This window comes from Diadema setosum, chromosome 14 (genome assembly GCF_964275005.1).
Source record: "Diadema setosum chromosome 14, eeDiaSeto1, whole genome shotgun sequence".
Lineage (NCBI taxonomy): Eukaryota > Metazoa > Echinodermata > Echinoidea > Diadematoida > Diadematidae > Diadema > Diadema setosum.
In genome coordinates this window covers 614,190-634,487 of record NC_092698.1, presented here as the reverse complement: position 1 = coordinate 634,487, position 20,298 = coordinate 614,190, and the positions used below count along the sequence as shown (strand labels likewise).

The 20,298-nt window shown below is 37.0% G+C and overlaps 1 protein-coding gene across 1 annotated transcript in view; it reads left to right on the top strand.

Moving 5' to 3' along the window:
- The first annotated feature begins 3,596 nt into the window (after positions 1-3,596).
- Positions 3,597-20,298, top strand: part of LOC140237812 (uncharacterized) — a 40,818-nt gene continuing 24,116 nt past the window's right edge. The window contains exon 1 of the mRNA XM_072317741.1: positions 3,597-4,124. Coding sequence (XP_072173842.1) covers positions 3,985-4,124 — 140 coding nt within the window. The 5' untranslated portion in view covers positions 3,597-3,984. The remainder of the gene's footprint in view (positions 4,125-20,298) is intronic.

The following is a 20,298-nucleotide window of genomic DNA, read 5'->3' as shown; positions in this document are numbered from 1 at the left end:
TTATATGATGTATGACCGTCATATTTGGCACATGGGTAGAGCAACTCATCCTCTACATGACCCAACATGAGAAATGTCTCAAGGTCATCCACTGAGGGCGCTATTTGCCAAATATATAAAGAAATACCTAGGAAATACGCTAAAATCATGTTTTTTTCTTATTTCTTTATCCCAAGTATATATGTTTTTATTTTATATCAATCATTTTCATATTCACCACAAAAGAAAAGCAAGTCAACCTTCACTATCAGTTATGGTTGAAATTTCTCAAGGTCAACATGTGGGAGCGCTATTCATTACAATATAAAGAAATATACGAAACCTATGATGTATTGCTTGGAATGGGTACATATTGGTATCACATTTCATATTTCCAAAATATTGAATTTTGAGTTTGCAAATTGATAATATGATAAACAAATGATATTACTGGCTAAGCTTGTGTGAAGATAAAACAAAATAAAAAGGGTAGTCTTTGAAAAATGCTTCGATTATTTTTATTATATCTATTTTTGATGCCATATAAAAAATAAAGGAAATAATAAGAAGACCATTTCAGGGTAATTCACAACCATAATTTTCTGATACTTTACATTTTGGTCCTTCAGCAAATTACAGCTAAGAAAATCCCCATTTCAGCCATTAAAATATTGTTAACTGAAATTGCAACAGAAAATCATGCAAAATCTGACGAACATGGTTGTCAGTTTACGGTTGCCATGGCAACCAGCAATATCAGACATATATAGCTAAATTATATATCAAAATGTTCGCAATAAGATTTTAGGAAAAGTCACCATATTTTCGTTGAGATCGGGCAAAGGGTGTAGGAGTGGCAAACGAAAATATGGTGGGGGCACAATGTGCCCCCCCCCCCCTTGGGCTTTATGGGTGCTGTTCGTTATTCCGAAGGTTATCTATTCCGAAGGTTCGTTATTCCGAAGTTCCGTTAATCCGAAACACGCAAATTCTCTATACCTAGAGGTTCGTTAATCCGAAAATGAAAAAGGGTTCGTTAATCCGAACATTTGTGGCGTTAATCCGAAGGGTCGTTATTCCGAAGATTCGTTCCTTCGGAATAACGATCTGTAACCGGGCTTTATAGGGTTAAACCTTTTGTTGTTTTTAACAATGATTAATGCTTAAAGTTAATCTGTCTCTACTGCAACTCTGAAAATTCGATCTGAGAAAGAGTCTCTGAGAAAGATAATTTCCATGAGCTGGTATATTTTCGAGGTATAAAGGTAAATCAGACCTCAAAATGATTAAACTTGAAACCTTTCTATAAATAGAGGGAAAACCCCCAAAACCTTAAGTTTGCAATGAATTATTCGGACCCGAAACAATTCAAACCGTTATCCTTGGTGGAAAAAAGGGAGGGGTGTATTTTCGAGTAGCATGGGATTAGATTTTGATTTACATTTCAAAAATTCTGACGTGTATTACCATGAGATGTTATACAAGATGTTTGGAGACATTATTCTTCACCCATGCGTAACATCTTCACGTTTGCGTGACCTTTAATCTCATCTTATACAATGCACTCTCAACGAACAGTATTACTGCAAAGACTTCCAGGAATAAACGATCAGATTCATCTCAATCTTGATATGGTAATAGCAGATGATTACATCCAGAAAACTTTGAAGGCACCTCTCATGTATGTAGTTGTGATGAAGTCAAGGAAGTTATTGAATATTAATGTTTTACATGATTTCATGAACCGCGGTCCTATTCAGTTATCAGATTATGATGTCATCTCCACACAATTCTCGCGTCACCTTATATGGGAGTGCTTTTAACCCCTCCCCCCCCCCCCGAAAAAAGAAGAAGAAAGAAATGGACACATTACACTCGTTTGAATAGCAAAACTGGCAATACAGAGATCAACCTGTCCACACAAAACAACAAAACAAAAACTCTCACCCCTTTCTGAAGAACACCGCTCTCCCCTTCTCATTTCGAAAACAAGTCGTCGTATTATATACTGCATTCCTAAAATGAATCCGTTGAATATCAATTGAATAGGTTTAATATTCTTATGGTCATGTTTATATACAAAACAAATTTGTTACCTGAAATGTTTTCTGGTTTGTTTGAATTTAATGATCAAATTCATAGTTATAACACACGAAATAGTTTTTTTTTTTTTTTTCTAAAGTAGGTAAGACGTATACAATGCATACAGTAATAAATACTTGACCCTCAATATGGAATTCTTTAGCAGACTCTGTTACAAATTCTCCCACCTCTGATATCTTTACGAAGAATCTTAAAAGATAATCGTCAGACATGTTAGATTTTCCATTATGGAATACACAATGATTATAAATAATTTTGTGGTCTTTTTTTTTCTCCATGGGTTTATGACTAATCACTATAACTTACATTCTCTAATTCTCTAACTAAAATGTATTTTTTTATATGTTTTTGTAATATTTTCATTTGTTTTACAATTTGTATGTTGTGATCGTAAAACAATAATGTTTCACCTTCTTTTTTTATTTTGTTGGGAACTACCCTGACAAGACCTCTGGTCTTTTATGGTTTACATGTTTCATTTTAAGATATCACATATTGTGTTCTGTAATGAATGTCTGTGTAATCGCTCACTGTCTTCAGTAAGTTTGTTATTGTACAAACGTTATATTTTTAAAATGAAACAGAATAAAGTTCAAGTTCAATTCACAAAGGGGGTTTAGAGCTACCTAATTTCCAAATGAATTTGAGAGCTCCGAAGCGTAGCAATGAACAACTAAATGCTGAAATCACGAAAGATCTTAATTTGAATGCAACAACTACTGAACAGCAATACACTATTTGTAGTTACGTTAAGGATGGTAAAGATGGGAAAATTACGACAGTTATAATAGTTATGATGTCAAGTAACAAATATAATCTTAACACTGATGAATATCATTCTAAGATTATTATCGACATTAACATTATTATTGTAACAATCATAATACTATAAAAAGAGGCGAAAAAACTGAGGATTGGATTTCAATTCAGTGTACTTTCAGTGCAGTCGACCTCTTCTGATGACCACCGATGTTAAGTGACCGGATAGGGTCAGCTTCGGTCACTCTTGTAGTTATCGTCAGGTGATATTTATCAGCCGCCTTTCCAGGAAACCCATTCATCGTACGCACTAAGCATCACACAATGGTTGATGGCGTTATCAGACCTGCGAAGGGAAGGAATTCCAGCTTTACCCAATGCATCACGCCCTCTAATGTTTATAACAGTACACGGTACCTGCACTCCGCATGGGTTTGTTTTCCTCTGATCTTCATCTTCGCGTCAGTCGAATGAATGAACACCACTCCTGATAACACACTGCACTGGGTCGTGGCGGTACGTACACCTGCCTTCCCCGCATTACTGTGACTCATTCATGTTCGCTGTAGGACGCAGACAATAACGTTATCAGGTACTAAGTCATGCTAGCTTATCATTTCACCACGACCGTCATCACCCCTTCACATATTATTTGTGAATGGAAATCGATGAAATAGCACTGCTACACGGGGTGCGCACATTTTGATGGGATTACTCGTCTGGAAAGTACGTCTGACGGAAAACGGATAGAAAGCAATGCGACGGTCTGGCCAGCCCCCTTTGTTATGCCTTCTGTCAGAGCGGCTTTGCGGTGTGTTATTGGCGTGTGACTGAAGAGAATCGTAATTACGTACCTCTCTCTCTCTATATAGATTATAAACCACTTTTTGACTGCAGGCTGTGGCTGCAAACAGACAATCAATGAGAACATTACTAGAATTGCTCTGAAATAGCATGGTGTTTATCTGCTTTGAACATAACATTTTCGCCTCGACATCGGGCCCTGGAAGTAGAGAGCTTGCTTGTTTGTTACCCGCCTTTTCACTCGTCAACCACCAATAGACCGTCTTTGAAAACATCGCGTGCCATCTGTCCACACTGGTGAATTTCCACCATTTATTACACTGGAATTGAATTTAGGATATGACAACTGAACTTTTGTCCATGGGTTCGTGCTGCCAGGGTACGGGAAACATGGGGAAAAAGATCGTTCTGTTCGTTTGCCTGATGGCTGGACTATCGGTGAATTACGGCAGCGCCCAACTCGTTGCGTTGTGCGATTTGTAAGTATTTACCTATGGTTTGTTCAAACAGTGTAACAATGCTTTACGGCGTTTGAGACGGGTGTACATGTGTACAGTACAGGTGTAGACAATGTTTGCCAGCCACTTTGTTGCATAACACACTTAACTTTGTGTTTGTTCCATCACTGAATAAAATCTATTCCCGTTCAAAACAGACGGAGGCCAGACGCCTCTGGTGCAGAATTCATTTCAGGCATGAGAGACTGCAATGATCGCGTAAGAAACATGTATTGTCATGTATCTGCGTGCATTGTGTATTGGATTTCTATCATGCTTTAGTCTAACAAGTCATTTTTGTTTCGTCTGTTGTACTGAGAGTGTTTCTATCTGGATGATCATTTTCTCATTCTACAAAAAGCGTTGAGTTGTGTGATACATACATGTGTTTTCAACAGTTTCTCGTATCAGGAGTTAATAGAAGAGTGGTGCATCGGATATTTTGAGAAGAAGGCTTATTACAAGTTTCACTTGTCAGTTTGTAGTATGGTTTAGTCTTTAGACTTTTGATGGGTATTTTGTTTCTATCAAACCGAAATTGAATTTGAATTGACACGTAATTTGCTAAACATACCGATGAAGATGCGCTTTTAAAGCCATCGCCATTCCAGTGTGTGTGGATCTCTGTACCATCAATCTTACATTGTATCCACAAACGGAAACCCATCCTACCTCATCCTCTTGGCTGAAATGAACGAGCAGAAGTCGTATCCAATCTTTGATGTAATGAGTGATGACATTTCATATCCCCGTTTTTCATTTGATCAGTTGCGATTATAGCTCATTTTTAAATGAATAGTATGATCAATATCGAATCGGCACAGTTTTGTAATCTGTAAGCACATTGATTTGACACTACTGCCTCTCCATGTCATCCGGAATCCCTTATCATGATGACGTATAGGATCTAAGTCATATATACCACCCACCCGAAGGCATACTCCGTTTGACAATATATATATATTATATATATATATATATATATATATATATATATATTCTACATCTGAAAGAGTGCATTACATGCACCTGAAAATAAAGTGTAGGGTAAGTTATCGTCCACCAGCCAAAACAAAAAAAAAAAAAGAAAAGAAAAGAAAAGAAAAGAAAAGAAAAGAAAAAAAGATCATGACATGAACATGATGTGACGAAGATAATCCAATGGCATAATGAAAACTTGATATCCTTATAGGCCTACAAAGTATGTACAAAATAGTCCGAAAATGAAATGGATAGAATATTCTTCTTGTAGGCCTACTCTTTCCTGTCTCACATCACCTGCTAGTATACTTAACAGGAGAGAACTTTGGCCAACTTCCGTTTTTTTTTTTAGTGCGTATAGTATTCGGTTTTAAAACACCGTAACTTTGTATGTCGGCAATTCGGGGGCTTCCAAAATAATAAGAAAAGAAGATTCAGTGGGTTATGTAATGAGTCAAGTACATTGCTATGTTGGTGCATAAATCAACTAATGTTAAGTACAGTTATGGCTGAAACAGACATTAACGTAAAACAAAGCACCCCAAAACGAGCAGATCTATAACGAAGACTGTGTATTTTAGAAAGAGGCTTAATTACTGCTCCTCTGTTACTTAAACATTGTCTATAGGTTACAATCTTAAGACCACAATGTTGATAAACAAACTCCATAATCTTTTCAGTACTGCCCTAGTCCCATATATCCACAATTTCTGATGATGAAAAAATCAAACGCATTTGTGAAACATTTTGATAGTAAAATGTGTGCTCCTGGACAATATACTGTTCTTACACTAATGGAGATATTCATGTGATTTTAGAGGCCTACCATTCAGGACCGTAATATGGCGTGTTGTTTAGCAATAAACTGTTTCTCTAATTTCCTGTCCAGAGAAATGTGTTGTAAATAATTGTAAGGTTTTTAAATATATAGGCCTATTGCAGCAACAAATATATACATATATATATATATATGATTATGGATGAGATGGCTTTGTGGGTCTGGTGTGAGTCCATAATGACAGAGCCGCAGCATCCCCAGGGTGTGATTATAAGCAATTCATTATTGAAACGTTGACGGCTGAGATGTAGCCATTCATCGGAACATTGGGAGTTAGGTATATCCGAATGACAGACCCATGTCAAGTGGCCACTCAGCCAACACAGATTGGCCACTAGAGACTGCGTTGGATTATTGCATTTGTAGATAGATTCTGCAATAGAACGTTGAACCTCCATTTTTCTGTATATTTGCAGGCCTTGGACGTCTATATTCATACAATACTTGTCGTATCGTGCACGCACCACTACAGGCGTGTATCAGTGAACACACATGTTCCAAGTCGACTATAAAACAAAAAAAAAACAAAAAAAAAAACAAAACAAAAACGAGTGAGGATGGGTAGCAGGGTACAGATTTCATGCGAATTAGACAAAATATGCGAAAATAATAAAATTGTAAAGTTGTACATGCTTTCACGCATCAGCGATACAGGTTACAATCATTATCCAACAAGTCTTCATATTTAATACTCAGGCAGTGATTCGAACATAATTTCATTTCAGGGGGGCATTTCATGAAGCAGTTTAGTCGGATATTTTTCTGATAAACTGTTGCAAGCTGCTGAAATCCTTGCATCTGATTAGCCGAGAGCAAATTTGTCCAACAACTTTGTCGGACAAAATGCTTCATGAAATGCCCCCAGAAAATAAAGTTGAACAAAATACATAGAATCATGTCACGTTTGGTACTTTTCAATAGCATAGCAAGTATGATTGTAAATGTATTGTTGCTAATATTATGGACCAACAGACATGATTTTCTAAATAATTTGTTGTGTAAAACTGCTATCACCACTTATGATTTCACCTGAATCTTGTATCCAGTGCCATTGTTTCGTGAAAATTTGCTATTTTTCTTCAATGCTACATTGCATGTCTGATGTACTTTTGTATACGAAACTTTTTCCACTCCTTGTGTCTGATATGTGACTGTCTTTAGGGAAGCATATTGATAGTGGGGTTAAATAGAACAGAAATATGCACGGGTTGTCGCCAATTCCAAAACTAGAGCACAACATGTAAAAATATATTGTATAACGTCTTATACGGCTGAATACAATGTGCATACTCACATGATGGCAGCCATCACAATCATCAAACTCGTATGTAATTCACAGCTTCATTGCCCTGATTGCGACCAAGGATAAACCCAGGAATTAATTTGAGTGTTCATTGATGGCGGCTCGTATTTTACATTTATATACTTACATGTAAGATTCCGATTCTTTGTCCAGCACCAGCCATTCAGAACCATCACTGAATAATTATACCATGTGCATATTTTATGCAGTATTGTTGGCTAGTGGTGTAGACAGCCAACCATATTATGAAGACGTCGTGAGCTATATCGTATGCGTCACGTTTTCCAATTACTGGTTTTTCTTTGAGTTCTAGCATAATCTGCATTGACGTAGTGTACATGTATATGTCTGTAGAGTCATTGCGAATGTTACGTAACCACTCAGTTAAAGAATTGGAACGATCTCTCCTTCTACCGGAAATACATTTACCATCGAACGTGACTTTCAGTCTCAATTTTAATGACAGTGAAGACTTTTTTTATTTTCTGCTGTGCTTATAGACCAGATAGGCTTTGGCGTGGATTTTTATGCTGATGTATATTTCAACCATGACTTTTTGGATTCAATTATGCCTAACCAAAGCAAAGAGTACACCTTCTTAGCCAACAATATGATTTATGCACTGACACAGCAATGCATTTTTAATCGTTCTTAAAAAGCCAAAAGTGTAAGGAGCTGCTCAGCCAGGGTTCCACACCGGCAGTTGTCATTGAGGCAAAATATCAGATTTTATCGCTTCTGCAGTAAACTGGTAAATCCCTCCATTCTTGTACAGGTAGATATTCATTATCGTTTGATGCAGTCTGAGACCATGGCACGAGAGATACAATATACAATGTAACATGTGAGAGAAAAAGAAAGAAGTCACCAACAAGGAATGTCCGATCTGCTGGTGGTAGTCTAGTCAGCCCCGAGATGATGTCTTAATGATGTGGATGATAATCTAATATTATCCAATAAACGTTTATTGCGTCGTAAAGTCTATGATTACAATAATATGGTGACCGGGTCCTCGCTGTCGGTGTCTGCTTTCCATCTTTGTACGTCAAATTTCTGTCCTATTGTTAATATTCATTCAGGAGTGATTTATAGAACGACATTCATTAAAGGCCATTTATGGACTGACAGACTGACAAGAGTTGTGCGTTTAGATGACATTGAACATTAATATACAGTATAAACATCTTGACAATAATGTTGTAGTGTATTCGCACTCTGCGTATTCTTTCATTCGAGTTACTTCGCAAGACGACTATCTCTCCTATTAAAGGGGAATTAACCCCCAAATACATGTTGATTAAGTGAATGAAGTAATAGTATATAGTAGAATACATCACTGAAAATTTGAGGAAAATCGGACAATCCGTTCAAAAGTTATGAATTTTTGAAATTTTGGTGATGAGACCGGTGGATCAGAAGACTACTACGGATCATGACATCACACAACTGATTGTCCGATTTTCCTCAAAATTTCACTGATGAGTTCTTCATTGCTGCATTCACTCAATCCACTTGCATATTTGGGGTTAATTCTCCTTTAAATGTGCGAGGATTTCCTGATACTTTCCTATTATTACAGATTCCGATAACGATAATTCTTTCTTCCTGCACCTTTCGTCCTAAGAATTCACGCAGTTTGTTTAGTCGAAATGTTTTTACCAAGCAACCAAGGAAGAAACATGGATTTAGACCTTCACATTGCCTTGTAATAAACCGTCGTCTAATGTATTTAATGCATGTCATGATATACATGAAATGTTCTTTCCATCTGAGGGCCTTATAGGCAATTATTCCATCCACTTGTGCACACAAATTCTACTCCATGAATTCTTATACTTTGAATCATAAATAGTTTTTATGAATTTCTGTGCTGATTTGTCGCGAAGGTCTCAGGCGATTATAGTTGTCTGAATCTTTGTTATGAAGATACGTAAAATTCGACCATCAAAATGGTCTTTCAAATACTGTTGGACATTATATTATCATGTCAAGTACAACAAGTACTGATACATAACCACGAGCAAAAGATACGTATACACAAACAAATTAAAATATGCGATATTTTGTGCTGAAACATGTATTTCTATCTTTATTAAGATGAACAGAATTGCGTGAAAACATTTTTATATATATCTTATCACCGATTGACGAAAGAACAGTGTTAGACTGGACTGCCTAGCAAAGCAGTTGATTTTAGAGTTAAGGAGAAGAAAAGGAAGAGGAAGAAGGGCAATTCCGTATGGGAAGGGCAAAAACAGCAAAATTCAAAGTTAAGTAAATGCTCAGAAATTTAAGTTTCCCGTACTGACGGATTGTTGTATTTACGGAAACAAAAAACCCTTTTCCAATCTACTTTCCTCGTTTTTGTTGTACACACTTTTAAAGTTGGAAGACTATTTATTGTATTTATCTTAAATTTTACAATATTAAATGAAAATTTAAAATGAAACAACTTCAATATCTCTCTGCTTTATCCATACTTCCACATCTTTCTTCCTATGCTTCAACAATCACATTTAATGAAGCATTCAGTCACTCTCATTATGATATTTTTTGAGATATTTTCAAAATCTACTGACAAATTGACGTAATTCCGTTACCATAAAATTGAAAAAAGTTTTCTCCTGAACAAACTAATCACTGATTTTTTCTCCCCTTGTAAATTTTTTCTCTTCATGTGACTCCCTGAAAACTCACAAAACATTTTGTGAAATACCTCCTTTAGTCCTTCTGTAATTGCGGTAACGGAATTACATGGTAACGGAATTACACGCACATATACTACGCACATCTAATATGGAAGAGAATGACATAACCTACTTTCGTGCCAATATGTATGTGAACTGTTCATGAAATAGCTTCAGGGCATTATCCTTGAGCTTAACAGTGTTAGTGATTGGCAGTAAAGCAGTGAAAGTTGAAATATATGTATGGTATGATACACTGACATGACTCAGCATAGCTGGATGCCTCTGACAGTGAGTCCTGACATCAGAGTACATGCTTGACAAGACTTCTTGTCCTGAAAGTCTCCTCCCTTCTTTCACCTTTTTTCATGTACAAGAACTACATGGAGACTGTGCTAACTGATAACTTTATAAGGTTTGCTACATATACTCATTCTCAAATGTTAAAAATCATACTGAATTCTGAGATATCAATGTATATTTTCTTGTTAAAAAGTCTCATGGTTTCATACAAAATCTATTATACAGTAAGTATAGTGATGAGGGACTATTGAATGGGTGTGATGCAGCATAAATTGAACAAAGGTTAGAAAGATCAAGAGGAAGGACATAAAATTTCTTTAAAAGGAAAAAAGAGCACTGCTACTGACAGAGAGAAATAAACAGGATAATTTTTGTGAGGAAAGATCAAGAATTCAAGAGAAGGATCATACACAATGTGATAGAAGTCATTATTTGACACGGGATGCCCACAGAATGTGACGCTTTTGATCTTTCTGTATGCTAAAGGCTTTATTATCACCACGTCGATAGTCTGACCTTTTATTGAACATGTCCTGTTTTCATCCTCAAGTCCTTTATCTTTAATGGTAAGTGTATGACTATTTTCTATTTTCTATTTCATCTGTTTCTTAGATCTTTCCTCCACAGAGATATGTATTTTGATTTTCATGCCCATTTGATACAGGACATCTGTTACCCTTTGAAATTTGTTCTTTAATCCTTTCTTTTTAAAATGAATAAAGACAAAAACACCATTTGTGATGAACATTTACCCAGTCAGTAATTGTGATACAGCTCTAAAATAAAACATTTAGGCCTATACTTTCCCATCCTAAGAAGATTTTAAATATTAAAGTCAATGGGCTTCTGCTTCTACCTTTACTCTTCATGTAACCATTTGCTATACAATCGAGTTTCCTTTCATACAAGTGCCATTACAGTGTATTTTATCATTTGCTTCCAGGCAGTCAAAATACAACTTACTGCAAAAGAGAAGATGCACATTTCTTCTGAGTAAATATATGGCAACACCCAGGATGAGAAAATAGACAAAGTCAAAGAAGAAAGACAGAGACAGGAAACTTGTAGGAAATTTGTAGGCCAAGACAAGATTACAGTCAATGATCAAATCACTGTCATGTTTCTGAAGACGTCATTTGGAAAGTTTGTGTGGTCAGAAGTAAATACTAACATAATTCACAGGTTGATTAATCTGACTCTAACACAGTGAGCTGCAGATGGATAAAAGAGGCCCTCTTACCTTTCTATGAATTAACAGAATTTGGTGGACTCACTCTACTGGTTCAAAAAGTTTTAGTTGTTCAAGTTATTTTGCTGTATTCTATTTCATTTTAGTTTAGTTCATTTTATTTTGGTGGGCTTAAGTAGGACTTACACTGTAAGGGAATGATCAAATTATGCACTATACATTATATACCATGCAGCAACTTCAGCTATTAGTAAAATGTCACAAGTTTTTAGTGATTAATATAAGCTACAACATACAAATAATAATGATTGAGCACTGGTACAGTACCATAATCATATAAGAAAATTTTCTTTTCAATATATGATTGAACTGTAATTTCTTATATTTGTCATTGAACCACAACTGCATCTCTTCACTTAACAAATTAAAAGTTTCAAGCATCCTTTGTGTTCATCCTTAATATTAAACATTGTGTTCAATGATGGGGCTGCACACTGTGCTCTTGCACTGTAAATTGGCACTTAATGATTTAGATTTAAATTCAGTGTCAATCCGGACAGTTTTTTTTTATAATCTTCTTGTACATGTGCCCATAATATTTATGTACAATACTTGTAAGCAATTCACACATGTTATCAGTTATTGGCATATTTAGGAAGAAGAAAACAGAGAAATCTGTCTTGCATGATATCAACAAAAGAAATACAAGAAAATTTGAGTATTGTTGACTGGATTTATAGAATTGTACTTGTGTAGGGCTATTCTAGCGTAATTCCGTTACCATGTATAGATGTCATTTACTTGCAGAGAGTGAAATTCTTAACTTGAAAGTAGACAAATTTTGATGGATGTGGTACTTACAAGTTACGAGATCTTGACTGACATAGTTACAACTTCAAATTAATTCGTTAGCATGAACATTTTATGTTTTTTTTTGACAATAAAAACTCATTTGGCACCTATACACTTGTAGCAGTTCAAGGTCAAAGGCTAGAGAGTACTTATTTAGTGGTTATATTATAGCTAAAGGCATAAACAATCTTTATCAAGACATTTCAGAATACATGAGTACCAAGAATGTGTATTTTTTCCAGTGTATTTCAGAAGGCGTAATTCCGTTACCATTTGTGTAATTCCGTTACCACTGACTTTACAGGGAAAAAGCCTGCTGCTGGAAAAATGTGATGAAATATTTGAAAATCAATACAACTAAATTGAAGTTGACACAATCAAAGATGAAATCAGACAACAACCTATAGTGTATGTGTTATAGATTTCAGAGAAACAACTCCCAAAGTCAGAGTTAAAGTTGTGACTCCATTTTCTGGTAATTCCGCTACCATCGCACATAGACCTCCTTTGTAACCAACCAAGTGAGAACATTTAACAAATTTGTATTTGGGGTGACAGTGTGAGTACCTCTGCATCTTTTAAATGTATCAAGAGAAGGCAAAGTAATCAATCCAGTATACAGGGTGAAAGAATATGAGCCAAAATTCTCTGATGTGTAATTCCGTTACCGCGGAATTGCCCAGAAGTGTAGGACCCCGTTTACAGTGCGAGGCTCGGCCGCGGCTCGGCCCAGCCCCGCTTCAGTGTAAACGCGCAAAAGGCCAACTGCGAGGCCAAAATTGGCCTCGCATTTGGCCTTGCTCTGGAGGTGGTCTCGGCCGCGGCCGAGCCGCGGCCGAGCCCGGCCTTTTCTCAGTGTAAACGTAAACTGGGCCAAATGCGCGGCCAATTTTAGTCTGGCTTCCAAACCCTCTGCCTGTACTATTTCGCTGTTCAGGATATTAACCCCCTCAACGTCGAAAACTAGTATAGTTTAAGGTGGTTTTGTCCTGCAAAGGATTTTTCCTTCAATCGGCAAAGGCCTTTGCCCGAACGGCGACTTCGTCGCCACGGAATTCATTTGGCAAAGGGTCTGAAAACCAGACAATACCAAATTGCATTTGTTTACAAGCAGAGCGCCACTACGACAACATATTGAAAGGTTTGAATCAAAAGCGCGGCCGAGCCCGGCAGTGTAAACGGACAAAATTGCGGGGCCCGGCCTCGCAATTGAGGCTGGGCTCGGCCGCGGCTCGGCCGCGGCTCGGCCCAGCCCCGCACTGTAAACGGGGTCTAGGAGAGAAAAAAGAAGAAAAAACAGACGTATTAATTATGATGACGACAAAGAGAATTCTTCAAATTCATGAAATTCTTCCGTCGAGATGCTTTCATTGCAGGGCAATTTGTCAATCAGTTGCAATAGGCGTTTTCACATCAGCCCGATGTTTCGAAATATCGCGCTATTTTCTGACTTGGGAAATTTTCCCGATAGCGGAATAGCGCGCTATTTGATAATGTGAACACAAATTAGCGCGCTAATTGTATCGCCTGAGCGAGAAAATTTCTCGTCTTCAACTCGGGAAATTTCTGAAATAGCGGGATAGTAGCGCGCTATGTGAAAACGACTCGAGAAATTAGCGCGATGAATCCTATCATGCCTAGCGTGTGTGACCCGATCGATGGAGACACACTGCACACAAATCATGAGGAATTTTTGAGAGGGCACACAACTTACTGATGCTGTTTGCACATACTCAGCTGTCGAATTAGCTATTTTAAAATTTCTAACTATTCGGGCTACTCGCTCTTCGGGCTGATGTGAATAAGAAATGAAATAGCGCTCTAATTCGCAATGGCGGAAAATATTTCGAGCTTGGATTTTTATCGGGCTGATGTGAAAACGCCTAATGAAAGCATCTCGACGGAAGAATTTCATGAATTTGAATGATTACGCAGTACCCACTGCATGCTATAAAGGGAAGATAAACCCCAAGAGCAATGTGGATTGAGTGAAAGCAGCAACATTAGTAGAACACATCAGTGAAAGTTTGAAGAAAATCGGACAATCGATGCAAAAGTTATGAATTTTTAAAGTGTTGGTGTTGGAACCGCTGGACGAGGAGACTACTAGAGGTTATGACGTATGAGTGGACAACAATACCAAGAAAATATAAAGAAAATTCTACAAAAATCCATTTTTCATGAAAATTACAAATTCCATCAACTTGATATTGACATATGTTAGGGGTAGCAATTATTCCCCCTGCTTTCTGAAAGAGGTTGGTCCATTGCTCTTTCATAATTCTAGAAAAGTGAATTTTTGTTGAATTTCCTTTATATTTTCTTTGTATTTTTGTCCACTCACACGTCATATCCTCTAGTAGTCTCCTCATCCAGCGGTTTCAACACCAAAACTTTAAAAATTCATAACTTTTGCATCGATTGTCCGATTTTCCTCAAACTTTCATTGATGTGTTCTACTAATGTTGCTGCTTTCACTCAATCCACATTGCTTTTTGGGTTTACCTTCCCTTTTTAAGGATTAGAACCGACACGTGCTGTCGGGCGAAAGCTCGGTGGTCAAGTGGAGATGACGCCTGTCTGGTGATCAGGAGGTCGTGTGTCGAATCCCGCTCGAGTATGTACGCCCATGATTTTTTATCATGGCTACTTCTAAAACACTGATCAATTCAGTGCTTATTTACGTCGATGCAGGGCAATTTGTCAATCAGTTGCAAAGAGAATTCTGTTTTAACTAAAAAAAAATGTTTCTTGTACATTGTATTCACAGCAGAGTTGAAATTAAAGTTTATCAAACACACTAAAAACACTGACAAAACAGACAGGTATATATAATTGCAATGTCTGCTGTTCTCTTATGATCATTGTCTTTCAATGATTTAGATTTAGCCTATGTCAACAGTGCCATTACGGTGTGATGATGTAATGACGATTATTACCTTTGACCGCCATTATTATTATCATTAATATCAGTACATGTAGTTGTAATAGTGGTATAAGTATTAAAAGGATTATGCGTACACGCATACACGTACTATTGATTTATAATCACACTATAGGCGAAAAGTCACAGTCTAGTTTTGATTATTGTGGTAATAGAGATGATTGTGGATACTTAAAAGACTGAAAAAAAAAAGAGAGAAAAGAAGTCCAAATCACAGGATATGTTAAACTAGTGAAGGAGTTGACAGCTTTCTGTTTTGATAGAGCGGATTTACCACAGAGGGGTTTTTTTTTTCTCTCTCTTACATGCGGCTAACCACATGTCCACTTCGCAAAGGTGCCAATTTGAAGGAACTATGTCAATATTCATGTGTGTGCAGTATATCTGATGACACGCAGTGATTGATATAATATATCATGGAATTTTGTAATAGATAGAAGTCCACTTAAAGGGACTGTACAGTACTGGTTGAGGTGGGGATTCATGTTTTGAACATTCGTAAGTGAGATAATGAGGAACCTCTCGTGAAATATGAAAGAGCATGTAATTTTAAGAAGGATTCAACGTTTATTTCATGAAAATTGGTTTTCAAATGGCTGAGATATCCAAAAAAAAGTGATAATAATAAAAGGCGACAGGCCACGCCTTTTATTAGGATCTCTTTGTTTCACCTTGTTTTTGGATATCTCGGCCATTTCAAAACCGATTTTCATCAAATAAACTTTTGATACCCCTTAGAATTGCATGCTCTTTGACATCTCATAGAGTCGTTTCTAAATATCTCGCAAAACGTTAAATCCTCTTTTTATGGTGCATATGCTTCATATGCACCAAAATGTAAATATGACGAAATGTTTTGTGCCAGTAAACTATAGCCGTACTGTATTGACATTGATTGATTTTCATGTCTGACCACTACAGTGTAGCTGCCTGTAATCAGCCCGTCATCACTCTTTGCTTATAATGGATGTTGTAGTGATGTTTTAGTGAAATTGGAATGCGAGTTGTTACTGAATCTTTGCATTGTATTTGCAAACGACTTCCGGTCATATGGTGAATTGAAGACGTATGCAGTGTCTAGTGTATTATGGGTTCTATCACTATACTCAGAGAACCATTCACAGAGAAATCCGAGAAGCTAGTCAACCCGATTTTTTTTTTTAAAGTTGAAACTCGTGTGCATTTAAAACAAATATATAAATCGCCCGAGTGAATTGTAACCCTAATATGATGGTAAGGTGTAATAGTGTTTGATATGACTGAAATATCCCGAGTGTGAGATTGACATTTTTATGACGTAGACGTATTCTGACGCAAATCCAGTAGTGTACATGTATGCATCAATACGGTTAGGTGACGCTGAAGTCACGATGAGTACCAAACACCTAAATCTGAATGTAAATAGTCTGTACACATATCACTGGACACGTATTGAAATCGCATATTTATAATTCAGTGGCATTGGGTCTATATATTTTTTTTTTCTTAAATTTTAAACGGGGTAAATAAGAGGCGAGCTTCTCATCAAATTAATATCATCATGTACCCCATGTGTTCACTGTGCATGTGTGCTGAAGGGGGTACATGATATTGCAGCGTTGTACAAGATGCCATGTGACTAGTATCGACCAGTGTCAAGATTTCAGAGATGAATAAATACGAAGTATTGGTGCTACGAAATGTACAAAAAGATACCATGAAATTCTTCTGTCACTCAATGTGGTACTTGTAATGATGTACCTATAGACAAGACATGGCAAAGGAAGGAAAATGTTTGTAGCATGACCACGTCGGCCATAATAACAAGGTAGAGACCCTTGGGAAAGGATAACACGTCATAATACGATCACGTACCATATACAAGACATGTACCAATGGCTTCCATTGCACGCTAGTTTCTCCCGTGTACTATCCAGACAAAGAGACCAAGGCCAGCTTATTATCACTCCAAGAAAGTCCTCACACACATCGAGGATTCTTGGCCCTTTGTTATACGGACGGACACAGCATTCCGACCAGCTTGAGCCTGAAGACTCATCACCCAACTATCTTTGTGTCCTCGCCTCACAGTCACACACTCTCACACACACACACACACACAGAGACATACACATACACATACACACACATCGCTCATTTGCTCAACAGAGGCCGCCCGCCGGGAGAACACATAATTAACATGATTAAAGGGGCTTTCCAGACGATTTTCATAATTTCACATCATGTACTATATAAATCGACAGCTCCATGTAATCTTTGTGGAATTTATTGTGGTCCTTGAGTAGAGAAACCAGTACTCTGAAAATCTTAAACAAATTAGTGAACAGTGTTGGTGACATAGAGCCTCATATATTATTTAAAAATGTAGCAGTGCAATTCCATTACAATTACGATACCGCTTGCTTAACAAGTCCACCTGTATAAAATCTATGCATGCCTTCTTCTTTTGTTCTGCTTCCTTGAACCCCAATTCATGCATTCTTACGGTGAGGCTGCCATGTCATCATCCTTGTTCAGTGCAATTTGTTATAAATTTTGAAAACATTCTTATTCCTCATCCCAATCACTATAAATTCCGAGACTGTACTCAGTATATATATGTATATATATATATATATATATATATATATATATATATATTTAATAGCTGTTCAAAATGTAAAAGTCTGAAAATCATCCGCAGGTCTCCTTTGATGTACAGCAGCCTTAGTCAAACTTGAGAATTTTGTCTTATGTTACAGTCTGATGAAGGCAGTTCTGTCTCGGAAATTTCGTGTCGTAAGACATCGTAGATAATCCCATCTAAGCTTGTTCATCAAGAAGGAAATACACACAGTCAGCAAACAGGAAATAAAAAAAGTAAAAAGAAGGTACAATGACATCAGCACTGAACATGTTAACACTGTCTAAATCATACTCACGTAATAATCAGCAATTATAAATCGATTTCTGTGCTGATCTTTGCCAAGTGTCTATTTCTATTTTTATTGTAAACATATGTATCGTGCTTGCGCCCATACATTGCATATGATGTGAATACTAATATATTAAAATGTTATACATAAATAGATGAAATAAATATTTATATATTTTCCATCATGTGTATGTAAATACATATATAATGTGAAGTGCTAATGACTTCTTGTCAGAAAGTATGATTTTAGGTGATATTTCCGAATTATGGGATTCAATGCTTTTGGATTTCACGACTGTATACAAAGAGCAAAAGGTTAAGCGTTATTACACTAGATTTTATCTTGTTTCTGTAGTAATACGGTTTTACGAAAATTCCCATGAACTTCGGAACTTGACAAGCAGTAAATGTCATGAACTTTGAGTCTCGAGTTGATTTATTGTCGCTTCTCCCACTCGCAAAACAATCGTGAAATGAACAATAACAGGATCCCGTCGGGCGATTTCCTGCCCACTTGCCGTCGTGAAAAGCTTGCGAAAAACAACTACACTTTCCAAGAGATCTGATACGATGAAGTCCAAATATGAATTTAGGGGAAAGGGTAAACAATTTTCAACCTATTTTTGTTAATTTTCCAAATTTTGGCGGAATGAAATGGATCATGCACATGTTAAGCGAATTGTGAACCATTCCGGCCATTCGAAACATCTGGCTTAATATGCCTAGGGACAAGAGTGCTGTTCAGTTTGGAAAAACCGCAAGCCACCCCCGCACAACCCATCGAATAGAGGCGAGTCTAGCCCGGAGAAGCAGGCACCATTATACCCTCAAACATCTCTTGTGTATTCAACTTGCACGTCACGATTGAATTATTTTGATAGAATCAGCCACAGAGCACAGTTTGAAGTGAGAACCAATTTGACTGTCATCACTTCGGGCTGTCCTCGCTTCGGCGATTCTCTATTAAAACCCTACCCCAGACGGTATTCCTGCTGCATTCAAAACAAGGAGAATTGTGCGCGACCCTGCGTGTAAAAATAATAATGATTAAGAAAAATACTGGAGGTATATTCTATAAACATTTGTATATTTTAATTGATTTATTCATTCTTATCTTATTTTAATTTTCAAATAATTTACATGTAAGTATGAAATTATCCATAATTGTTATTGATTAATGGTTAATTTCCGACATGTTTGTCAAAATGTAGATCATCAGTTGCGATTTGAAAAATACAGTTATACAGAGGGAAACAATACTATTGATGAAAATCATAGCACAATATACAAGTATTCTACAAACGACAAAGTAATGTAGTGATGAAACATGAATCATTAATGAATATCAAGGGGCTGCTAAAAGACGAACTTGACTGATGCAGTCCCCTTACTTTCGGTTTTATTACTGCAATGCATTGTACAGAACTTACTGTGAGTTGGCTCAGTCGGTAGCGCGCCTGCCTTACGATCCTAAGGGCCCGGGTTCGAACCCGAGTCTGGATTGAGCAATTTTGTGTGTAATCATACCGTCCCCTCTAGCAAGAGGCAAAACACTCTGCCCCTCGGATAGGACATAACATGGAGGTCCCATGTATGAGAGAGTCACAACTCCACACGTTTCATTCATTCATCGCAAAGAGCAGGGTGTTTAACCCCCTGAAGTTGTGAAGTGGTGAAGTTGTCCCACCTCACATCCAACTGTGTCCAACTGGACCCCATAGCATGGAAGACCAGCTTAGCGTAGCTGAATATGGGCTATCCAGCCATATTCTCAGATGGAAATGAACAAACAAACAAACAAACAAACAAACAAAATACAATGAAATAAGTAAACATAAAGCAAATTAGGCCGTGCAAAAATGCATTTATCATTGTAATTATCACTGATAACATGACGCATATACCAGGGAGGTGTTACAGAGATGGAGTGGCAACTCTTCGTAATTCATGCAAACATATGTTTGGGTTCAAGGCGTTACAATGGGATGTCTAGCATTCCACTACGCTTTGAAGTCATGCTCGGCACCGCTCTAGTTGCAAGACGAAGTTAGGAGACGAAGAACGCATTTCACCTTTCGTTGAATTACAAGTTTTATTTCACCGTAAATTTTACATGAAATACTCGAATTGATTTAGAATAGTTTA